The sequence below is a fragment of the Astyanax mexicanus genome, chromosome 3 (assembly GCF_023375975.1).
Source record: "Astyanax mexicanus isolate ESR-SI-001 chromosome 3, AstMex3_surface, whole genome shotgun sequence".
NCBI classification, from domain to species: Eukaryota; Metazoa; Chordata; class Actinopteri; order Characiformes; family Acestrorhamphidae; genus Astyanax; species Astyanax mexicanus.
The window spans coordinates 17,745,118-17,764,602 of NC_064410.1; the positions used below are offsets into that span (position 1 = coordinate 17,745,118).

The 19,485-nt window shown below is 38.1% G+C and overlaps 1 protein-coding gene across 4 annotated transcripts in view; it reads left to right on the top strand.

Annotated features, from left to right (window-relative positions):
- The first annotated feature begins 235 nt into the window (after positions 1–235).
- The window catches only part of LOC103021697 (fas-binding factor 1 homolog), a 30,144-nt gene continuing 10,894 nt past the window's right edge, over positions 236–19,485 (top strand). The window contains exons 1-23 of one of the 4 annotated variants that reach the window (XM_049476124.1): positions 236–716; positions 1,050–1,083; positions 1,173–1,217; positions 2,712–2,769; positions 2,891–2,954; positions 3,036–3,086; positions 3,478–3,604; positions 4,002–4,082; positions 4,981–5,025; positions 5,404–5,532; positions 5,997–6,129; positions 6,814–6,980; positions 7,376–7,472; positions 8,245–8,715; positions 10,897–10,965; positions 11,461–11,543; positions 12,320–12,378; positions 12,502–12,636; positions 13,947–14,047; positions 14,207–14,413; positions 15,265–15,372; positions 17,184–17,323; positions 18,069–18,187. In XM_049476124.1, the coding sequence (XP_049332081.1) occupies positions 714–716; positions 1,050–1,083; positions 1,173–1,217; positions 2,712–2,769; positions 2,891–2,954; positions 3,036–3,086; positions 3,478–3,604; positions 4,002–4,082; positions 4,981–5,025; positions 5,404–5,532; positions 5,997–6,129; positions 6,814–6,980; positions 7,376–7,472; positions 8,245–8,715; positions 10,897–10,965; positions 11,461–11,543; positions 12,320–12,378; positions 12,502–12,636; positions 13,947–14,047; positions 14,207–14,413; positions 15,265–15,372; positions 17,184–17,323; positions 18,069–18,187 (2,526 nt within the window). In that variant the 5' untranslated portion in view covers positions 236–713. Of the gene's footprint in view, positions 717–1,049; positions 1,084–1,172; positions 1,218–2,711; positions 2,770–2,890; positions 2,955–3,035; positions 3,087–3,477; positions 3,605–4,001; positions 4,083–4,980; positions 5,026–5,403; positions 5,533–5,996; positions 6,130–6,813; positions 6,981–7,375; positions 7,473–8,244; positions 8,716–10,896; positions 10,966–11,460; positions 11,544–12,319; positions 12,427–12,501; positions 12,637–13,946; positions 14,048–14,206; positions 14,414–15,264; positions 15,373–17,183; positions 17,324–18,068; positions 18,188–19,485 lie in introns of all 4 variants that reach the window. The other 3 variants (XM_049476122.1, XM_022682902.2, XM_049476123.1) reach the window with 3 other exon arrangements.

Consider the following 19,485-nt stretch of genomic DNA (forward strand, 5'->3'; position numbering starts at 1 on the left):
TTAACTGTTACAGTGATGGAGACATAATTTTTAAAGATTTTAAACTTTAGTTATAGGGCTTTTAAATATGCTCTGACTGTATCTCCAGCATCAACTCACCAACCAATCAGTGCCTAAAAATATAGGGGTATGGTTTATTTGCTTCTTTTAGCGAAATAGATTATTCTAATATCTAAAACTAAAGGAATATATTTGACAGGTGATTAAACTGACTCCGAACTACATTACCCACAATTCAACACAGGAAACACATAGCACGTAGCACAAAACACAGGGTTTAAAAGTGTAGTAGAGGACAGCAGTCTGTAATCGGCTGCAGGACCGGCGATTTTGGGATAAAATTAAGCAAGTTCGTAGCTGCTTCCTTTAGCATGACCAGTAACGACTAGGTTCAGTTAACTTGAAACTACCTAACCTAGCCTAGCCTAGCTTAGCCTAGCTGACTAACTGACGCTAGGTAGCGTTAGCTAATGAACTAATGAGCTAACCAGGTGTATTATAGTGGAAGAATAGAGGCGGACAGGGGAGCAGAAGCCTGATATCTTCAGTCATTTTGATTTATGGAGAGAAGAGGTGGCGATAAAGCGGGATAAATAATTATAGAAGAGCGGAAATGTGGGTTTAGCCGGACATGCTGTTGCCAATGGCGACATGGACGCTCAGGCTGCTCTGATTTACTCTCTGCGGGCTGAGCTGAACACTGCAGGGAGGAGATGGTAAGAGTCTCACAGCCTCTGTTTACTGCACAGATTCACTGCATATCCTCCACCGACAGACAGCTAGCAGTGTAACCTGGCCCTCCTGAGCTACCTGAGATCATGATATAGATAGATTATGATTATGGATAGGTCAGGATATAGATAGACTCATATAGAGACAGATATAGGGATACAGTAGCCTGGAAGGACTAAGTTACTGATCTTTGATTAAGAAATAACAATAAATGTCAACATTTTATTATACAAAAATATGTATATAATAGTAAGTATTAGTATGAAGGATAAAGCATCATATTAACTATAAACTTCTCTTTCTTTTAACCACTGCAGAGTTTAAAGCAGCAGAAGAAGAAGGGGCTGAGGGGTAAGTGCTTCAACTGTAGGACCACATACACAACCTGTTACAGCCATCATACTGTGTTCATACTGAGTCCAGACTTCACCTTGCTTTAGGGTCAGTTGATGACGTGTTGGGGGATCTCTTGGGAGACAGTGATGGTAAGATTCCTGTGTGTTATTTGTATAACTTTTGCATAAAATGTAAAAAGAACTTCTGTTTATCCCTGTGATTCCAAATGTAGAAGGGGGAAAATATATTTAGATTTTTTAAAATATAAATCAAGTGTTGTGGTGGTAACAAACATATTGGAAAGACTATTTTGTTTTTAACTAATTTTACTTACATTTTACAATATGTGCACTTCAGTGCACAACAGGACTTCGGTAATCACAAATGTGAACATTGACAAAATTCAAGAGCAGATTATGAAAACTGAAAGCTCGACAGAATTCGTTGTAATGCCCTCAAACAATTCTGCTGATGATTTGGGTTTAATATTAAGAGAAGAATATGAGATAAAAGATCAACATTTTAGCTTTTATTTCCAGGTATTTACATCTGGGTCTGATACACAGTTGACAGAAACATTGTGCATGCTGTAAAGAAAGGGACAAAAACAACTGTTTGTGACAGGAGGGCAGGAGGGAAGCTATAACAGTCTTCATGAACAAAAGTACAGAGGCTTTACCAGATATGAAAACCACTAATTAACAATAAGAATAGGAAAGCCAGGCTGGAATTTGCCAAGAAGTACAGAGAGAAGTCTATGGACTGATTATAGACTGATGACACAAACATTATCCTTTACAAAGGTGATGGAAAGGCTAAATTTTGGAGTAAAAAACTTATTAGTGAAACACAGGGGTGAATATCTCATGGCTTGGGCTTGCATGGCTTCTTCTGGGATTGGGGGGATTAATCTTCATTTGATGTAAAGGGTACTCAGAAGTCTACTTTTTTTTTTTTTGTCAAATTAAAGAAAGATTTAACTAAACGAATTGGGAGATCCTTCATCACGCAGCAAGATAATGACCCAAAACACACTGCCTGCAAGAGCATCACAAAAGAAGAATGCAAATGTTTAGGTAATGTCATTGGGTCACCGTTTTGATGCAGTTATTAGAAAAGTTAGAAGAGTGGCACAAAATTTAATTCCCGGGTCTCAGGTGGATAAGCTAAAATAATAAGAAATAGTACAACAAAACTCCAGAAATACTCAACGCAAAAGTTTGTCCTAAAAGCTGAGAGGTCAGCCTCCTTTAATCACATAGGATATCAATAACATTGTCCAACCTTTCAGCAACTGACAGCTGCATACCTTCTTCCTATCATAATTTGTCAGATTGTCTCAGATTCTTTCTCTTCTCCATTTTCTTGCTTCAACACATCGACAGTCACTGCCTAATATATACCACCATTTTTACAGGTTTGCTACTGAAAGCAGGAAAATGTGTTTTTTTATGTTGTGTTATGTTTCATGTTGTCAGTGTAAATAAATGTTAGTACATTGCAATGTCAGATTCCCTGTGTCAGTGCATCCTTGTAGTGTACATTTGTGCTTAATTTTGTGAAAAACTAAAACCCTTTTCATTTTAATCTGCACTGAACTTCAGTAAAAAAATGTATCTGAAAAAGTGCTTTTTGCCCTCTAGATCCTCCCAAGAAGACCAGATCTCCCGCTGGAGTCCTACCATCACGCAGCAGCAAGAGGTGAAAATATATATTTCTAATTTTAATAAAATAAAGTTATACATACCTTCAAATACACATACTTTCGAAATTATCTATATACTTAAACTGATCTGTCAGGTCTATTATCTGCTGAAAACAGGTCTCTGCTGGATGATGATGATTTCTTCAGTAAATTGGCGGAGGAGGCGGAGAAAGATGATGAGGTGAGAGAGTGGTATTATTTTTTTAAGTGGCTTAAGGAAGGTAATTAAGAGAGATAAATAGTGACTTGTGTTGTTTTGCAGGGTTCTGATGTGTCTGAGGCAGATCCAAAGGCTTTGTTGGAGAGTATGAAGGTGGTCGTCTGTTTACTTTTTAAAGTTATACTTCAGAATTAAATGTGCCTTAAATGTGCTAGCTCTGAAATGATTAACCATAGAATATAATGATATTTTAGTAATTTCCAATTACTTTTAGCAATTTTTCCATGTATTATTATTATTATTATTATCATTATTATTATTATTATTATTTGCATTATCAGTTTAATTGTACATAATTATTTTAACTGCTTAAAGTGTCTGCTTTATCATTGGGAATGCTAGCCTTCACCCATACCCAACATAGCACGGATGACACGTCTGACATGTCTTGACGAGGGGATGGGAAATGGAAATGTCTAAAATACGGAGAAAAGAAGTATTTATAATTGTGTGTGTGTGTGTGTGTGTGTTTTTTTCCCTACAGGACATTGATGATATGGATGCGGATCTGTTTGGCTCAAAGAAAAAGCCCAGCTCAGCCCCAGCACAGAGTAAAGCCTCTGGAGCATCCAAACCACCAGCCAAAGCAGCAGCTGGAGCCTCAGGCGATCGTGAGTTTCTGATGATCCATTTCTCACTGATCTCCACATCTCCAGTAGGGGTGGGACAAAATATTGATATTGCAATATATTGTATCGTTATTGTGGAGTCAAATATCAATACTCTCTAATCTCCCTAAGACTCACAGCAAATAAATAAAGAAAACTGTTTATTAGCAGTGAAAAATAATTGTTGGAAAATTGTGTGCAACGGACACCAATAAATCCATAATTCCTGGTATTTGTTTATTTAGGAGTATTTTATCCTCTTTAGTAACATATGGTAAAATATTATAGACACTTGTCTTGCAGTATATCGAGTATCACAGAATCACAGTATCGTGATAACATCTTTTTTGTGGGTATTTTCCCCAGGTATCTCATTCTCACAGTGTTTATCTCTATTCAGACTCACCAGAACCTGTGGAGAGGAAGCCCAGTTCTGCACCAGCAGCTCCAGTTAGAGGCTTAAAGAAATTCAGCTTCATGGGTGAGTGTGTTAAGCTCTCTCCCTCTGGCAGGTACAACCCCTTTCTAGGGTTTTCTTCTTCACAAAAAAGTATGGGCTGAACTGCTTTCTAAAAATCTGAGGATAATAAATAGATAAATGTACTTATTTAAATTATATTTGTGCACAGAGATTCCACATGTGGCATACTAGGGCTCAAAGGCTTTTATCATATTTCCACTTCTAGTTCTCCCTTCTTAAAACAAGCACTATTTTTTTGATGTGCAGACAAACTTTGTGTATAGTAAGTGCATAGTAAGGATGATTTCCATATGCAAGACGCATTGACTGACTGTGCCTTTAAGTGCCTTTAACGTAATTATATGCATTGGATCATGTATAGACTAAGCATTGATTTCCGCACCTTAAACATGCTTAACTTGGATTATTCTTACTGTTACTCTTGTCTTCTAGGTTTAGAACCCCTGGTCTATGGCATATTTTGCCCAAGATTGTACATTAAATCATGCACATATGTACATGATTAGCATTTTAGCATCAGTCATAGTTTCAGTCATATTGCCATTTTTACAATGTATTGCTCAGCCCTACTCAGAGATCCCATTCAGCATTTTCTACAGATTTCAGCTTAATAATGTTCCTGACATGTCATGCTTTGTTAGATAGACAGACAGACAAATACTACATACAGATCCCAAAGGAAAATTAGCAATATGGTAGTTAGTTACGCTGTTAAGTAGCGCTACAAGGCTAATATAGCTAAAAAGCAGGCTAAAGGAATCTCTCCCCAATTAACATCATGAAGTCCTAGAAAAATTCACATGATTTACCAAGTCGGCTGTAGTTGTGGCTAATTTTGATGCTAAAATACACAAAAATGTTTTATTGTCTTTATTCCTTTATTTCTGCACAACCTCAGATGATGATGATGGTGAGGCTGTTGAAACTTCTCAGGCCAAACAAGGTATAAGTGCCATAAATAGACCTTAGTCTCATTCAGATTCACAACTTTAGTCATTTTTTATACTTTAACTTCACAGTAAATCTAATCAGACACTTTATAAACTATAAATTTAGATTTTAGATTATCAGGTACCTACTATAAATTATTAAGTAACTACTCAATTACCAACTAATTTAGTAGATCCTTTGTGTAAGTCACTAACTACCTTAAATTATTCCATATCTACAATTAATTATTCAGTAGTTGTAATGAATTGTTCAGTAAAGAGCTAGAGCTACTGTATTGTGTTACTGCAGCTCCAGAGGCTTTACTGAGCCCTACTGAATTGTGTATTTTTTTGTCTTATTGAATATGAGTGAATATGTTGTGTTTGCGTAGATGACATGGACGACCCTCTGGGTGACCTTCTAGATGATCTGGAGTCTAATGAGCGTAAGAGTGCACTCTCAGAGAAAACAAGAAAGCCTCTTTCATCGTCCCCAGCCCTGCAAAAGAAAGAGGAAATGGGTCAGTATATTATATTATAGCTGTTCCTCAAGCAGGATTCAGACTAAGTGAAATGAAATGAGAAAGTTTTAGGCTTGTGATTTCTTGATAGGGATGGCAAATGGAACACAGGGTCATTATGACTACATACATGCACAAACATAGGCCTTTTAATTACCATCCAAAGCTATACTGATTTTACACCAGACCCACTCTGAATGACTTTGATTACTACTCACCTTATTAACTGTGTAAATTACTTTGAAGTTTATATATTGCTGTCAAAAATGTTTTAACACATTAAGAATTTTTTTCCATTTTGGCCCAACATCCGGCCTGTGTTTGAGAAGATAGACAATAATCTTAATTAATTACAGCACATTGTACGATTAATTAGTTGGCTTTTTCTCAATCGATCGACAGCTCTAATTATATGTATGATATATTATACTAAAGTAATTCTGACTGTATTCTTTCTTTGGTAGCCTCTCCTGCCCCTACACCAAAGAAGCGGGAAGAGTTGACCTTTGACGATGATGAAGATGATCTGATAGATGCTCTGGGATTCAGTGACACCCCAAAAGTGAGAGGCAGTGCACTCACCCCCAAAAAAGAGAGGTATAGTCTGACTGTTTTAACTTCTAATTTATGAATTTATTTTAAATTTATATGGCTGACTCGTCAAATTATCATGCAGAGACCTGGCAGGGGACTGAGAAGTTGAGCAGTCAAGGATATACAATGTACAAGAATGACATTATAATAAAGAATTATACATGTCAGGAAATATATTTTTACATTATAGCAGAGTGGTGGGAGAAATTAGATTTCAAGTGAAAAAGGGGGAGCCGAGAGTGGGAGCTGTAGGCTGACTCTAAAATGCACAGCAGCTTTGAATAAAGGTTTTATTTGTGGTCTAATGAGGTAAAAGAGCTCAAATATTTGGATAGATATATAGTTTTACAAATTTTCAGTGTTTATAATGAAAAGGCTAAATGTTTTTACAGTGGGGCTCAAATGGTTTCTCAATGATAAACTCAGCCTAAACTCACTCATACCTTTGATATTCTGACAAGGATGAAACTGAAACTTCATGTACAGCGAAGCTGTTTTACAAATCTGCGTCAGTTACACAGCACAGATCAAACCCATGTCCAATATGGGTCACAATAAAAAGTGTGAACAATCTATAATAATAAACCTACAATTTGGTGAGAAAAACGGAAAATTTTGTGTAAATGTTATGTTGTTGTTTCACTAAAACTATCGTTGTTTTGTTTTTGTAATTGCATTTTTGTGTAGTGAGGCTCCTCAGAGAGCACGTACCAGACTGGATGAGATCCTAGGCATTGGAACGTCCCCACGCCTCCTCGAGAGACCATCTACCGGTGAGAAGAAGCAGACGGCACAGCCCGAGAGACCAGCGGAGAAAACCTCAGAGAAGCAGCAACAGAAAAGTGCTGGAAAAGGTAACCCACCATCATTTATTACTCTTTTCTCTTTTGTTTATAAAAATAGGACATATGTTTAGCTCTTCTGATGCATATTTGCGAGTAACTACATTTAGCTTTTCAGTAAATACCATGTCTCCCTCCAAAGCCACTCAGTAACTACTATACATTTTGCAGTAGCTGTTATTATATATTCATGAACTACTGTACATTATTTACCATCTTCCATAATTTCCCAGCATCTACAATATGTACTAAAGTACTAATTGTTTTGGTCTACTATTTATTAATTAGTTACTGTTATAAGTAGTACTTGTGTGTAGTGTGTTAAGTATTTAGTAATTGCTGTTAATCTAATGTTAAGGTTATGATCATGTGAGAGTGAGGATCTGAAGTTGTGTGTTTGGTTATAGACTCTGTGTTTGATGAAGAGGAGTTCACCTTTGGCTCTTATCAGCCCACTGTAGTGTCCACGCCTGAAGGACGGCAGTCCCGCAGACAGTCTGTTCGGTGAGCAAAAACACCCCTGAAACCACTCGTTTAATATGATATAGGCATTTAGTTTACTGCAAGTGTAACGTTTATCATCAGAATGCGATTTTCTTTTTTTTAATGACTGGTTTGTCTGTGTAATAGCTGGGTATACCCAACCAGACATAAGGAAACTCCTTTCCCCCGCCCCGCCTCCAGACAATAGAATGTCAGCAACCAGAGAACATGTATTAGATGATTGCTCAACATAACAAACAAAAAGTAATGAACTATTGCTCGTTACGAGAACTAAACTTTCAAAAGAAAGTTCTGACAAAAAAAAACAATAACAGGAGAAAAACTGACCAAAGAAACAGGGCCTTATTCCCAGCACTGCTAAAATGTCTTGCTTAACATAATATAAATGTATAAATAAAGACAAAAAATAAGTATAACCAGGAAAGATCTTACAACCACATGGTATACACAGTCACAAACATTTTTGGCAGTTTGTCTGGCTTGCAGTGCAGGAATGAAAGAGATGACATCTGCATAGCCACAACAGTTAAGTTATTTGGTGGTCCATTTGATAGTCTCATTAATGCTCAACTGACATTCAACTAACATTTAACTGCATGTCTATTCATGGCAATTGAACTGAAAGGTGAACATAAATGATGTTTAGTTTAAGTTTAGGTGAAGGGTTAGAATTTAGGGTTGTTGAATGGTTATAATAATGATAATAATAATAATGAACAAAACCCACCAAATATCACTGTCCATTACAGTCTGTAATATGTACCGTTTCCAGATTCTCCACCGAAGATGTCAGCTCCCAATCCCCTGACCGCCGGCCCAAACCCACCACTCCCTCCACCCCAACCACAATACGGCCCGGCCGGCCCGGCTCGGACTGGCTCGGCCTTAAACAGGATGACAGTGACAAAGAGGAGGAGGAGAAGGGCGAGGAGAATGAGGCTGCAGAAGCACCGGACACTCTAAAGCCCCCTCCTTCACCCTCATATGGGGCAGCAGTAAAGCCCCCCACCCAAATATCCAAGCCCAATGAGGAGCTCAGGGTAGCTCCATCCTCTCCAAAAACGACCAAACCTGCTGGATCCCAGCCTGAGCTGAAGCTGGAAGAGGAACCTGAGAAAGACTGGCTGGCCGGAGCGCTGAACAAGAGAAAAACTCACAGCGTAAAACAGTCGGAGGAGAGAGAGAAGAAGCAGGAGGAAATTCTGGGCCACAGCGAAGAGATAAACCTGGACTCGTTTCACAGGTATGAAGGAATGGATGAAGGAGAAAAGAATCATTATGGTAAAGCCTGGCTTACACTACATGATTTTAGAAATCTTAACTAATCTTTAAAATGTGAAAAACCCCACACAGAAAAACGTTTTACACAGTAACTCCCCCACACATTACACCACCTGCCCTGATTAAAACACCACCCACTTTAGGTTATACACATTTAGACCAGGTCCTCGTATTTAAAACATCATAGGAGTTTCTCATCAGCCGATGTAAGGTAATCAGCAGATGACAATTAATCTATTGCTATGCTAGTTGTCATGCTTTCGGCTCAAAAAAACATAAAAAGAGAAAGGAATATGGGTGAAAGCATGGCTGAAAAAAAAGAAGCAAACAGGGCGTATATGCACTGCAACACCAGCTAGAGGTAAATACACACATACATACATAGATATATACACTGTACATAAGTTTAAGATATACCTACAGAAACTAAATATTCTAAACCTTAAAAAAAACACTTTTATTAATACTTTTTTAATACTCTATATCAGGGGTGTCAAACTCATTTTGGCCGAGGGCCACATTGGCATATTGGCTGTCCTCCGAGGGCCAGATGTAACTTATAAATGTAATAAAATGTAACCAAATGTAATATATGTAAATGAATGTAATTACTCCTTAATGTTAAATAACTCTCAATATATTATTTATTCAATCAAATATTACAGTTGCATGGAAAAAATGTTTGCTTGTTGCTCTATTAACATAAATCCTTTTAATTTGTCATGTCATGAAATCCAAAAACTCCATCAATCAAGAACCAAACTATTCAAGTGAATAGAAATGACATCAAGTTATATTAACTTTGAAATTATTAACTGAAATAAGGCTTAATAAATATAAAATCAAAAATTGTGAGCTGTTAAGAACATAGCATTTCCTCAGATTTAGCAGTTCCTCATCCAACCACTAGTGGGAGCTGCAGCAGCAGCACCACAAGTCCGCAGTCTTTACTGAGTCAGAGCTACAGCCCAGCCACGGGCTACAGGGCTCAGCTCAGCCAGTCTGGAGCGTTTTTACAATTTTTAAGTTCTTCTGTGTATGAAATAAAGATTTTTGTAACCGAATAATACAGCTCTCTACAGTTCATCTTTCAGCCCAATCAGCTAACAGCAGCCGTTTAGAGCATGAGTCACTGCTGGGATTACATTATAAACAGGTCAGTTATCGCGCTGCTAACCTCAGGATGTTTATAACTACGGAGTTTAGTGGACACACCACGGCTGCAAGGTTAGACTGTTGAAGGCTACTGAAGACTATTAAAGGCTATTGGAGGTTATTGAAAGGGTTATTGAGGGCAGAAATCAGTAAAGGCTGGTTAGATAAGTGATTCACGTCCTCGTACTTTGCTGCGGTGAAACTGCGACTAGCGCTGTCCCAGTGATGTTTATTAACGTCATTAAAACAGATTTTGTCAGCTATTGTCTTATAAATATTTACACAGAACTTATATCTCTCCTAAAAAGCGTTTATTTTGGTCAGTAACACTCTTCGTAACACAAAAGGCATACCGGTCTTTCGCCTTGAAGCACAGCCGTCCGTCTGCATCAACTTCTCTTTTTCTGGACATTATGGGATAAACATTTATATGTCTCAATTCCACCCGCGAAGTTACACCTTCCCTCCGGCAGGGTTTCCACATCAATGACTACACTGCCGTGTAGTGGCAGTAAGCCGTAACTTTGCGGGTAATACAATCGACAAGCATTGTGGGAAATGTATTTTTTGGTCAAAGAACGCTTCTGACTTATTTATTATAGACACTAAGATCTTACAAGCTCTCGCGGGCCACATAAAAAGACGTGGCGGGCCACATTTGGCCCGCGGGCCTTGTGTTTGACACATGTGCTCTATATACACGCTGTATATCTGTTCAGCTCTGCTCTCATTGGTTAACTGTCTTCTTAAAGTCACATTTTGCACAAGAGAACTCTACTACAGTATCTGAGAAGATCATCGTTTTCCATCAACCTGAAATTTGGAGACGGTTTGTTATTGTCAGGAAGAGCAAATCAATCTCAATATTGGCCCCATTATACTTTAGTGTGAGCCAGACATTAATAGCTCTATAAGTGGGTCCACATTTTAATATGGATAAGATGATTATCAGCTGGAGTTAATTGAAACATGTTTGTTTTGTTTGCAGCAAGCGAAATGCCACCTCTACACCACGCAGGCAGCAGGAGGAGGCTCCCACGCCTCGCAGAGAGCCCAGGTATCATAACACATTTACCCTAGTTAAATAGAGCCTTTAAAACTGCATGCCAACACACAGTGCGAATTCATACTGGATAAAATCACTTCACAGTTTTTACTGACACTGTAAAAATGCTGCAAATTATACCATAGATTGACACTAGATAAAATCACTGCACTGTTTTTACTGATAGACTGTTAAAATGCAGCAAATTACACCACAGATTCATACTGGATAAAATCACTGCATTGTTTTTACTGACAGACTGTAAAAATGCTGTAAATTATACCATAGATTCATACTGTATAAAATCACTGCACTGTTTTTACTGATAATACCGTAAAAATGCTGCAAATTAAACAGATCCATACTTGATGCAAATCAATTAGACAATTAGATCATTTCTGTTAGACTGTAAAACCACACAGCTTGCAGATTCATACTGGAGTAATAATATCACTGTATCACTACAATATCACTGCAATTAAAAATGTATTTGTTTTGGCCCCACAGCAGTGAGTCTCTGGTCATGCCTGCCAGACAGCAGAGTCCCAAACCTGCCCCGGTCTCAAGGATACAAGCAGCAGACACAGCTGGTACATCCATACACCACTGAACCTCGCCTCCAGCACTCCACAAAAAATAATAAAATAAAACAACATAATAAAAACATACAACAGAGTTAATAAAATGGAGGATATCCAGAAATAGTTTGTTATAACAGATATAGAGGCTGAATCTTGAACATGATATATTTTATATATAGAACCAGATGGCTGTAGTTCCCTAATAAGTTTGTTATTCTTCTGCCTATTGCTACTGTGCTGCCCTAGCTGTCCACCAATCACACAACCCACGACTGATAACACAGGGCCAAATGCCCCAGTACCATCCAGCTGTGAGCTGGACTGTGCCAACCACTGTGCCTAGTGCAGTGTGGCGTACGTTCTTAAATCCACAAAATGTTTTTAGTTTTTCTTTTTCCAATATGACCTCACTGTTTAAATAATTAGACCCTCCAAGAATAGATTTGTCAGAGTTGTTTAGTGTTTTAGTTGTTTTCCCTTATTTAGTATATATGTGTCCAAATGTATCCAGAAGCCCTTAATTAATGGATTAAATTTTTTAAGGTATATTCGAAAGACCAGTCTTTTTTCGTGAATGCAGTAAAATTCTCCTTACAGCAATCTAGCTGGTTAGCGGGAGCTACTGCAGCAAAGGGGGACAAACAATAAAATGTTTTGTCTTTCAGAAAAAAAGTTGTACACTCAAATGTTTGGATATTTTTGGTCACATTACAGTGTTATTTTTGTTTTCTACATTTGTAGATTTAGTTTTTTCTGTTCTGTTTAGTATCCTTTCTCTTTCTTAGTTCCTCAGCAGAAAACTGGAGGTGATGGTACTGCAGCTGCACCTTCCACACAGCCACAGGTAACTCTGCCTGCAGATGGCCTTCAGCAGCTTCTGCTGCAGCAGCAGGTACACAAACAACTTCATCTAACAGTTTTGAAAAAAGAAAATGAAAGTTTGGTAATTGTGTGTGTGTGTGTGTAGCTGGCTCAGGCTCAGCTGTGGGGTTTGGGAGGTTCTTTGGAGCTGGGTTCTTTACAGAGACAGAGGAGAGATGCAGAACAACAGTCTGTGGAAGTAAATTCTCTCCACGCTAAAATCATTCAGCTGGAAGGACAGGTATCTTCACACACTGCAAATTCATGCTGTCTAAAATTCACTCCACAAATATTACTGTACAAACTACACACACTGAATTTAAATCAGTTTACTGTTATTAATGCCAGATTGTAACTAAATGCTGCTAATTCATACTTGTTTAAAATAAGTTTACAATAATTACTGTCAGACAAAGGTGTTAAAAGTATTTACATTCATTAAAAAATTGCTGGGTATTATCATCTTATATAAAAATGTTAACGGTGATAAATTTGGGATGCAATAGGGTCCCTGTTTCAGGTGCAAATGTAACCATTGTAAATTAATGACATTTCACTCAAGTTTACTTGAGTCTCTGCACTGATCATCTTCATACTAGCCTACATACGTTTGCTATGTTCTTGCTGGAGTGTGGGTGTGACGTGTACAGGTGTGATGGATTGCTTATAAACCAATAAGGTGTTGGAATGTTTATGTATATGCTTATACTTCTCATTCAACCACAATGAGGTTCACTCTGTCTAGATGGAGAGATTTATCTGAATAGGTTTTTATTTTTTGAACGATGGGAAGCCAGAATGAAAACAAGCTGAAATGAAATAGGCGGCTATGTTAAAAAAATACAGTTGTCTGAAAAGAAAATAGTAAAGTAAAGTTTTTTTTTCTTTATAATTTATTTTTAAGATTTTTATCCCATTTTTTCCCTAATTTATACAACCAATTACCCAACCCACTCGTTAGGACTTCCCTATCAACAGTGATGCCCCAACACCAGGAGGGTGAAGACTAACACATGCCTCCTCCGGTACATGTGAAGTCAGCCACCGTCTCTTTTTGAACTACTGCTGCTTCAGCAGCATTGCTGAGTAGCATCACAGCGCACTCAGGAAAGCGCAGCAACTCTGGTTCTGATACATCAGCTCACGGAGATCGACATCACCCTAGGAGTGATGAGGGGAAAGAGCGCCATTCTCCCACCCACAGAAAGAGCAAGGCCAATTGTGCTCTTTCAGAGCTCCGGCAGCTGATTGCAAGCTACATGAACAGGATTCGAACCAGCAATCTCCTGATCATAGTGGTAGCGCTTAGCAGCAAAGTATAGATAACCAAATTTACTACTTAAGTAAGGTAACAAAGTATTTGTTACTTGACACCTGTGCTCTCAGACTATTAAAAACTATGCACACTGCAAATTCAATACAGATTAACATCTCTTACAAGGATTACAGTTATCTGTCAAACTACAGAAACAATACACATTGTAGATTCATACTGGATTAAACCATTTGAACACACAAAGCTAACCTGGGTCTCTTTCTGCTGGCTGTCAGGTGAGGAGTCTCCAGCTGGAAAAGGATCAGATCCAGATGTTGCTGGACAGTGTCCAACAGAGACAAAAACAGGACACAGAGCTGATGGAGAACACCCACCGGTAACACACACACACACACACATTGTGTGTGTAAATACATACAAGACACAGAAGCTACCTAAAGAAACAGCAAATGAACACACTTAGATAAATTAGAATTTTAATATGTGAAGAAAGTCTGAGGTCACACGCTTGTGGTTCTGTTTGACCTCCTGTCAGAGCTCGTGTGAAGCTGTTGGAGGAGTCTACGGCCCAGCGGGAGGCTCGGGCGCGGCAGGAGAACGAAGACTTGGCGGAACGCCTGGCTGCAGTGACCCGCATGGCAGAGCAGGAGAGGGCAGAACTGCAGGCGCAGCACCAACGCAGGCTGGCACAGTGCCAGCAGGACCGGGACCGGGAGGTGGAGAGACTCCGAGACCTTCAGAGGTATAGTTCATATACAGTATTGTACAAAAGCTGTTTTTTTTTAGAAACACTGCACAGCTGCAACACAAGCCTACTAATATTACTGGAACAGAGATGTTAGTCCATATATTTCAGAGCTCTATTTCCTCAATTTTCTTCAACTGAAGTTCTCAAATTACTGCTTCTGTAAATTTCCCTTTCAGATATGTTTCAAATTTTAATACCACATACTGAACTGGCCCTAATATGAAAATATCAGGTTCAGTTTTTTCTTGTTTACACTGCCACACAAATGTAACACCTGTCAATTATAACAGATTAGATTTGGGCCTTTTTACTTGCTCTGGAAAATGTAGCCTAAAGTGGCATTTGAGAAAAAAAAATATGTTTTTAAATAAACATGACATAAAATATCATCAGATTCCTAAAAGGTATAAAAGTATATAAAGAGAACCAAGTTAAACAAATGAGACAAACAATATTACAATTTTGAATTTTATCAGAGAATTCCAAATGACAATGTCAGGACATCTGTTCATGAACTAAATCCCAAAAGAAGGTGGTTCATGCAGCAAGACATCAACCCAAAGCACACAAGTTGTTCTACCAAATAGTCAATTAAAAAGAATTAAGTTCATGTTTTAGAAAGGCCAAGAAAAGGTCCTTACCTTAATTCCTTAATTTTATCTACTTTTAGGACTGATTATGTTTACGGTCATATTTATGCAGAAATACTGTATAGAAAAGTCAGAAAGGGTTCACAATCTTTCAAGCACCACTGTAAATGTCCTTTAGTATTTAAAATTATTAATAATCAGTCTAGAATTAATATTACCATGCCAACTTAGCAACCACAAATGCTTGCCTTACAGGAAGTCCATACTGGAGATGAAGAAAGACCATGAGGAGCAGGTGCAGAGACTCAGGAGGCTAAAGGATGAAGAGATTGATGCTGTGACCAGCGCCACCTCACAGACTAGGTACTGCAAATCCACACACACTTCAGCACTGACTCCAGCTTACATTTGTGTGTGTATATATACATATATATAGTGCTGTCTACATTAAAGCACTAATACCTCCAAAACTTATTTTGTACTATTTTGTACTGTATTATTTTTTCACGCAAATTAATCACTTTACGAAATGTCAGAGCATGGTGATGCATTATCAGTTTTATTTAACAATGTGATTCATCAGTATATTTTTTATGGTTAACATCACTAGTTTTAATGTATTGAATAAAGGTGTGAATGTATGTTGTCCCACAAACCAGGCCTTACACACACCGTCTCTTGTGCATACCAATTAACAAACGTTTATAATTAAATATCTGACATGCTAAGTTTAAAAAACACAAGATTCATGCCCCACAGCACCTTATTCGCTGTCAGTTTGAGTACCTGTGTAAATTTAATGAGCCATTGCTTACTATTGGATCATTAACGTCTGATGAGTTTGGTTAAATTAATTGAAAATGAAAAAATTATCAATTTTCCGTATGTATTGGAAAAATAACATTTTCTTATGCTATACATTCCGCTTTTTTGTGCTTTTTTACTGAAAACATGTGGGTTTGCATTAACATTAAAAGATTAAAATGAGACAAAATCTGATCTGTGTCTGATACACAGTTCAGAATATAGCACCTTCTGTCTAAACCCACCCATTGTTCATGTGAGCAAAAGAATTTGAACAGATAAACTTAAAATAGATTAAAGAGAATTGGACTTAATATTTAGTTGCAAATCCTTTGCTTGCAATAACTGCATCATGTCTGTGACCCACTGACATCACTAACCTTCTGCATTCTTCTTCTGTGATGCTTTTCCATGGCAGTGTGTTTAGGGTCATTATCTTGCTCCACGATAAAGGATCTCCCAATCAGTTTAATTGCATCTTCTATTAAATTGAGAGACACAATGTTGTTGGAGTTCATTGTTCATCAGTGAAGATTCATGTGCCTGTCCCAGAAGAATCCATGTAAGCCCAAGCCATGACACTACGTCCACTGTGTTTCACAGATGAGCTGGTATGTTTGGCATCATAAGCGGATTTCTTTTTTTTTTTTTTTTTTTTTTTTTAACCCCTGCCCTCTGGAGGTTGTTACTGATGTCACTAACAGTTGTTTTAAGGTCTTCCTTTACAGCACTCACACTGTTTCTCTCATCAACTATTGTGGTTTTCCTTGGTCTACCTGTTTGACATGTGTTACTTAGTACACCAGTGATGACTTTCTTCTTCAGGATAATCCAAACGTTGTACTGGCTATGGCCAGTATTTGAGCAATGGCTCGAACTGATTTTTCATCTTCTCTCAGCTTCACAGTTGCTTGTTTTTTACCCATAGGCAGCTCTGATTTTCATGTTGGTTACTTCTCTAACTATAAATGCAGAGTCTGCACAGGTAAACCCCAACTCTTAAACTAAAGGTAGACATGCAGTGCTATTTATCTTTTTGAATAATTAATGTATCAGAACACCTGGGCAATAAAACACCTGACAATCACATGTTTCAATACATTTGCTCACAAGAAAAATGGGTGGGTTCAGACAGAAGGTGTTATCTTCTGAACTGTGTATTAGGTCCAGATGTAAATATGTTGAAATAATAACTAATGTTGATATTTGTCTCAGCAGAATAAATGGGAAGTGGGTGGAGCTTCTAAAATGAGGGCTTTGTGTAATTCTAATGTGCCTGCTTGAGTCAGATCTTAGGAGCATGTTGTATCTCTTGACTTACAATTGCTGTGATGGTATATTCACCTTTATAAAAAGTTCTGTTTGAATAGGTCCCTGACTGTGGTGATCGAGCAGATGGAGCAGTTCTCTCACAGGCTGGGTGATCTGTCGTCTCGTGTGGAGAGCACTCATGAAAACACAACACAGGGTCTGGAGCTGGGGGCCAGGCAGAGAGACGAGCAGCTCAGAGGTACCACACACAGTGCTTACTATTCAGATTTTAAAATTCTGGTTAAGTTGTAGATTAAAGGATGTTAGCTGCTAATAAATAAATACGTTTTTAGGTGGCAACATAGATATTGGAATAAAATGAATCTTTATTGGGAAACTGTGCTGTAATTAAAAGGAAGCTACACTCATGTGATGCTGAAGCGGCTGTAACCAGCTGCTCCCATAAATGCTGGATTAGGGATGAATCTGGGGTCCGGGCAGGACAAGGAAGTGTTGAAATCTGGTGGAGACATTCCTGGGACGCTCTTGCTGTGTGTGATTGAGGATTATCCTGCTAAAAAAATGCCAGTTTGAGGCCCTGCCATGAGAGACAACACATGTGGACACAGGGTGGTGTTCTCATTTGTCTAAGCTGTTAGTGTCCCTCGTATCCTTAACAGCAGTTAGGGCAGTGGGTAGTTCCACAGCAATGGCAGAATTGTAGTGCTCACCACGAGACCTCTATACTCAAATCTGATCGCTGTTGGATGCCAAAAATAACCTGAATTTGTCTCTAAATGTGATATGGTTTCAGTCTGTGGCAGTACAGGTTTCTTAGTCATAAAACCAGTGAAAACCATAGTGACAATGGATAGATGGTGGATAAAGAATAGTTGGGGCAAAGGTTAAAAAGCTGTTTTTTGTTGTGATGCAGTATGCTGTGACTCCTCATATCCTCATTGTGGATGACCATGTTTCTGTGTAATGTGTTTGTGCTCTCTCAGTTCTGCAGGATCGTCTGACGCAGCAGCAGCGGGAGATGGCAGAGGAGAGAACCCGACTGAAAGAAGTCATAGCCAAGATGGACACGCAGCTTGCTGAGCAACAGAGACAGCTCCAGCAGGTCAGTGTGTGAAGCTGTGGTGCACTGTATTAGACTCATTCTGTGGTCTGAGTGAAATTCTTAAATTCTTAATCAATTTCTTATGAATACAGAAATAAATAGATGAATAGTCTGAGTGGTCTGGTCATTCCGATGATGTTAAAGGGGTTCAAGAATGAAAAACTGTGTTTGACTTGGCTTAGTACAATAATGAGAGTTCAGAACGTGAAAGTGTGAAACTCAAGCACTTCTGTACAAATTCATGCCTAATGTCAGGTGTGGGCTACAGGGATATAGAGGAGCTGATCATCCAACATCCTCATTAATGCTCTTGCTGCTGAATGCAATTAAATTCTTTCGACAGTAGAGACAAAGCCTTTTTTTAATACCCTTAATCATGGAAGAGTAACTATGTAATTATTATCCAGATGCCTTATTGGCAAAACAAAATAGTGCAACAAAAAGGAGTGGTTCGAATGTGATGTATCTTTATACAGCTCCAGGAACAATTAAGAAAGCACTTCAAAATCATATTTTTTTCTGATTTTACTATTTATATGTAAAATCAACAGTGTTGTTTTTTTTCTAAAAACTACTGTCAACATTTTAAATAAAAAAAATATATAAATTAAAAGTGGTCTAAATAATAAAACAAATGCAGCGCTTTCAGACCTGAAATAATGCAAAGAAAACAACCTAATTTTATGAAGTTTTATTTATTTAGAAACAACAACAATACTGTGTTTTAAAAAGTTCAGAAATTAATATTTGGTGGACTAACCCTGAATTGTAATTGCAGCTTTTATATGTCATATGTCATGCATGTCCCCCACCAGTCTGCTGCAAGATGCTATACATAAACCTGTACACGTCGTACCCAACTGTCTTAATCTCATCTTGTATCTACACCCCAATAAAATGATGTATTATTATCCTTTCACTCTAATATTGAAAACACTATAATATATCATCATTACACATACATACAGCTCCGGAAAAAAGCTCCTCTGATATGTTAGAATGGCTACAATCTTAGAGTGAATAATAAGATTATTGGGAAAAACTGTGGTTTTATTGAAAGGAGGCTCTAGTTCCCTGTTGTAGCTAGTCTGGATACAAGATGAGTCTGGATACAAAATGAAATTAAGAAAGTTGGGCATGGAGGCGTACAAGATCTGTATGACATCCTGCAGCACATTTCCACACGTGTTGCAGTTGGGCCTGTAGATTCTGCTCTACACTTGTAGGTTGCTGAAGTTGCAACTCAGCTGCTCCCATAAATGTAGGATTGGTGATAAATCTGGAGACGAGGAAGTGTT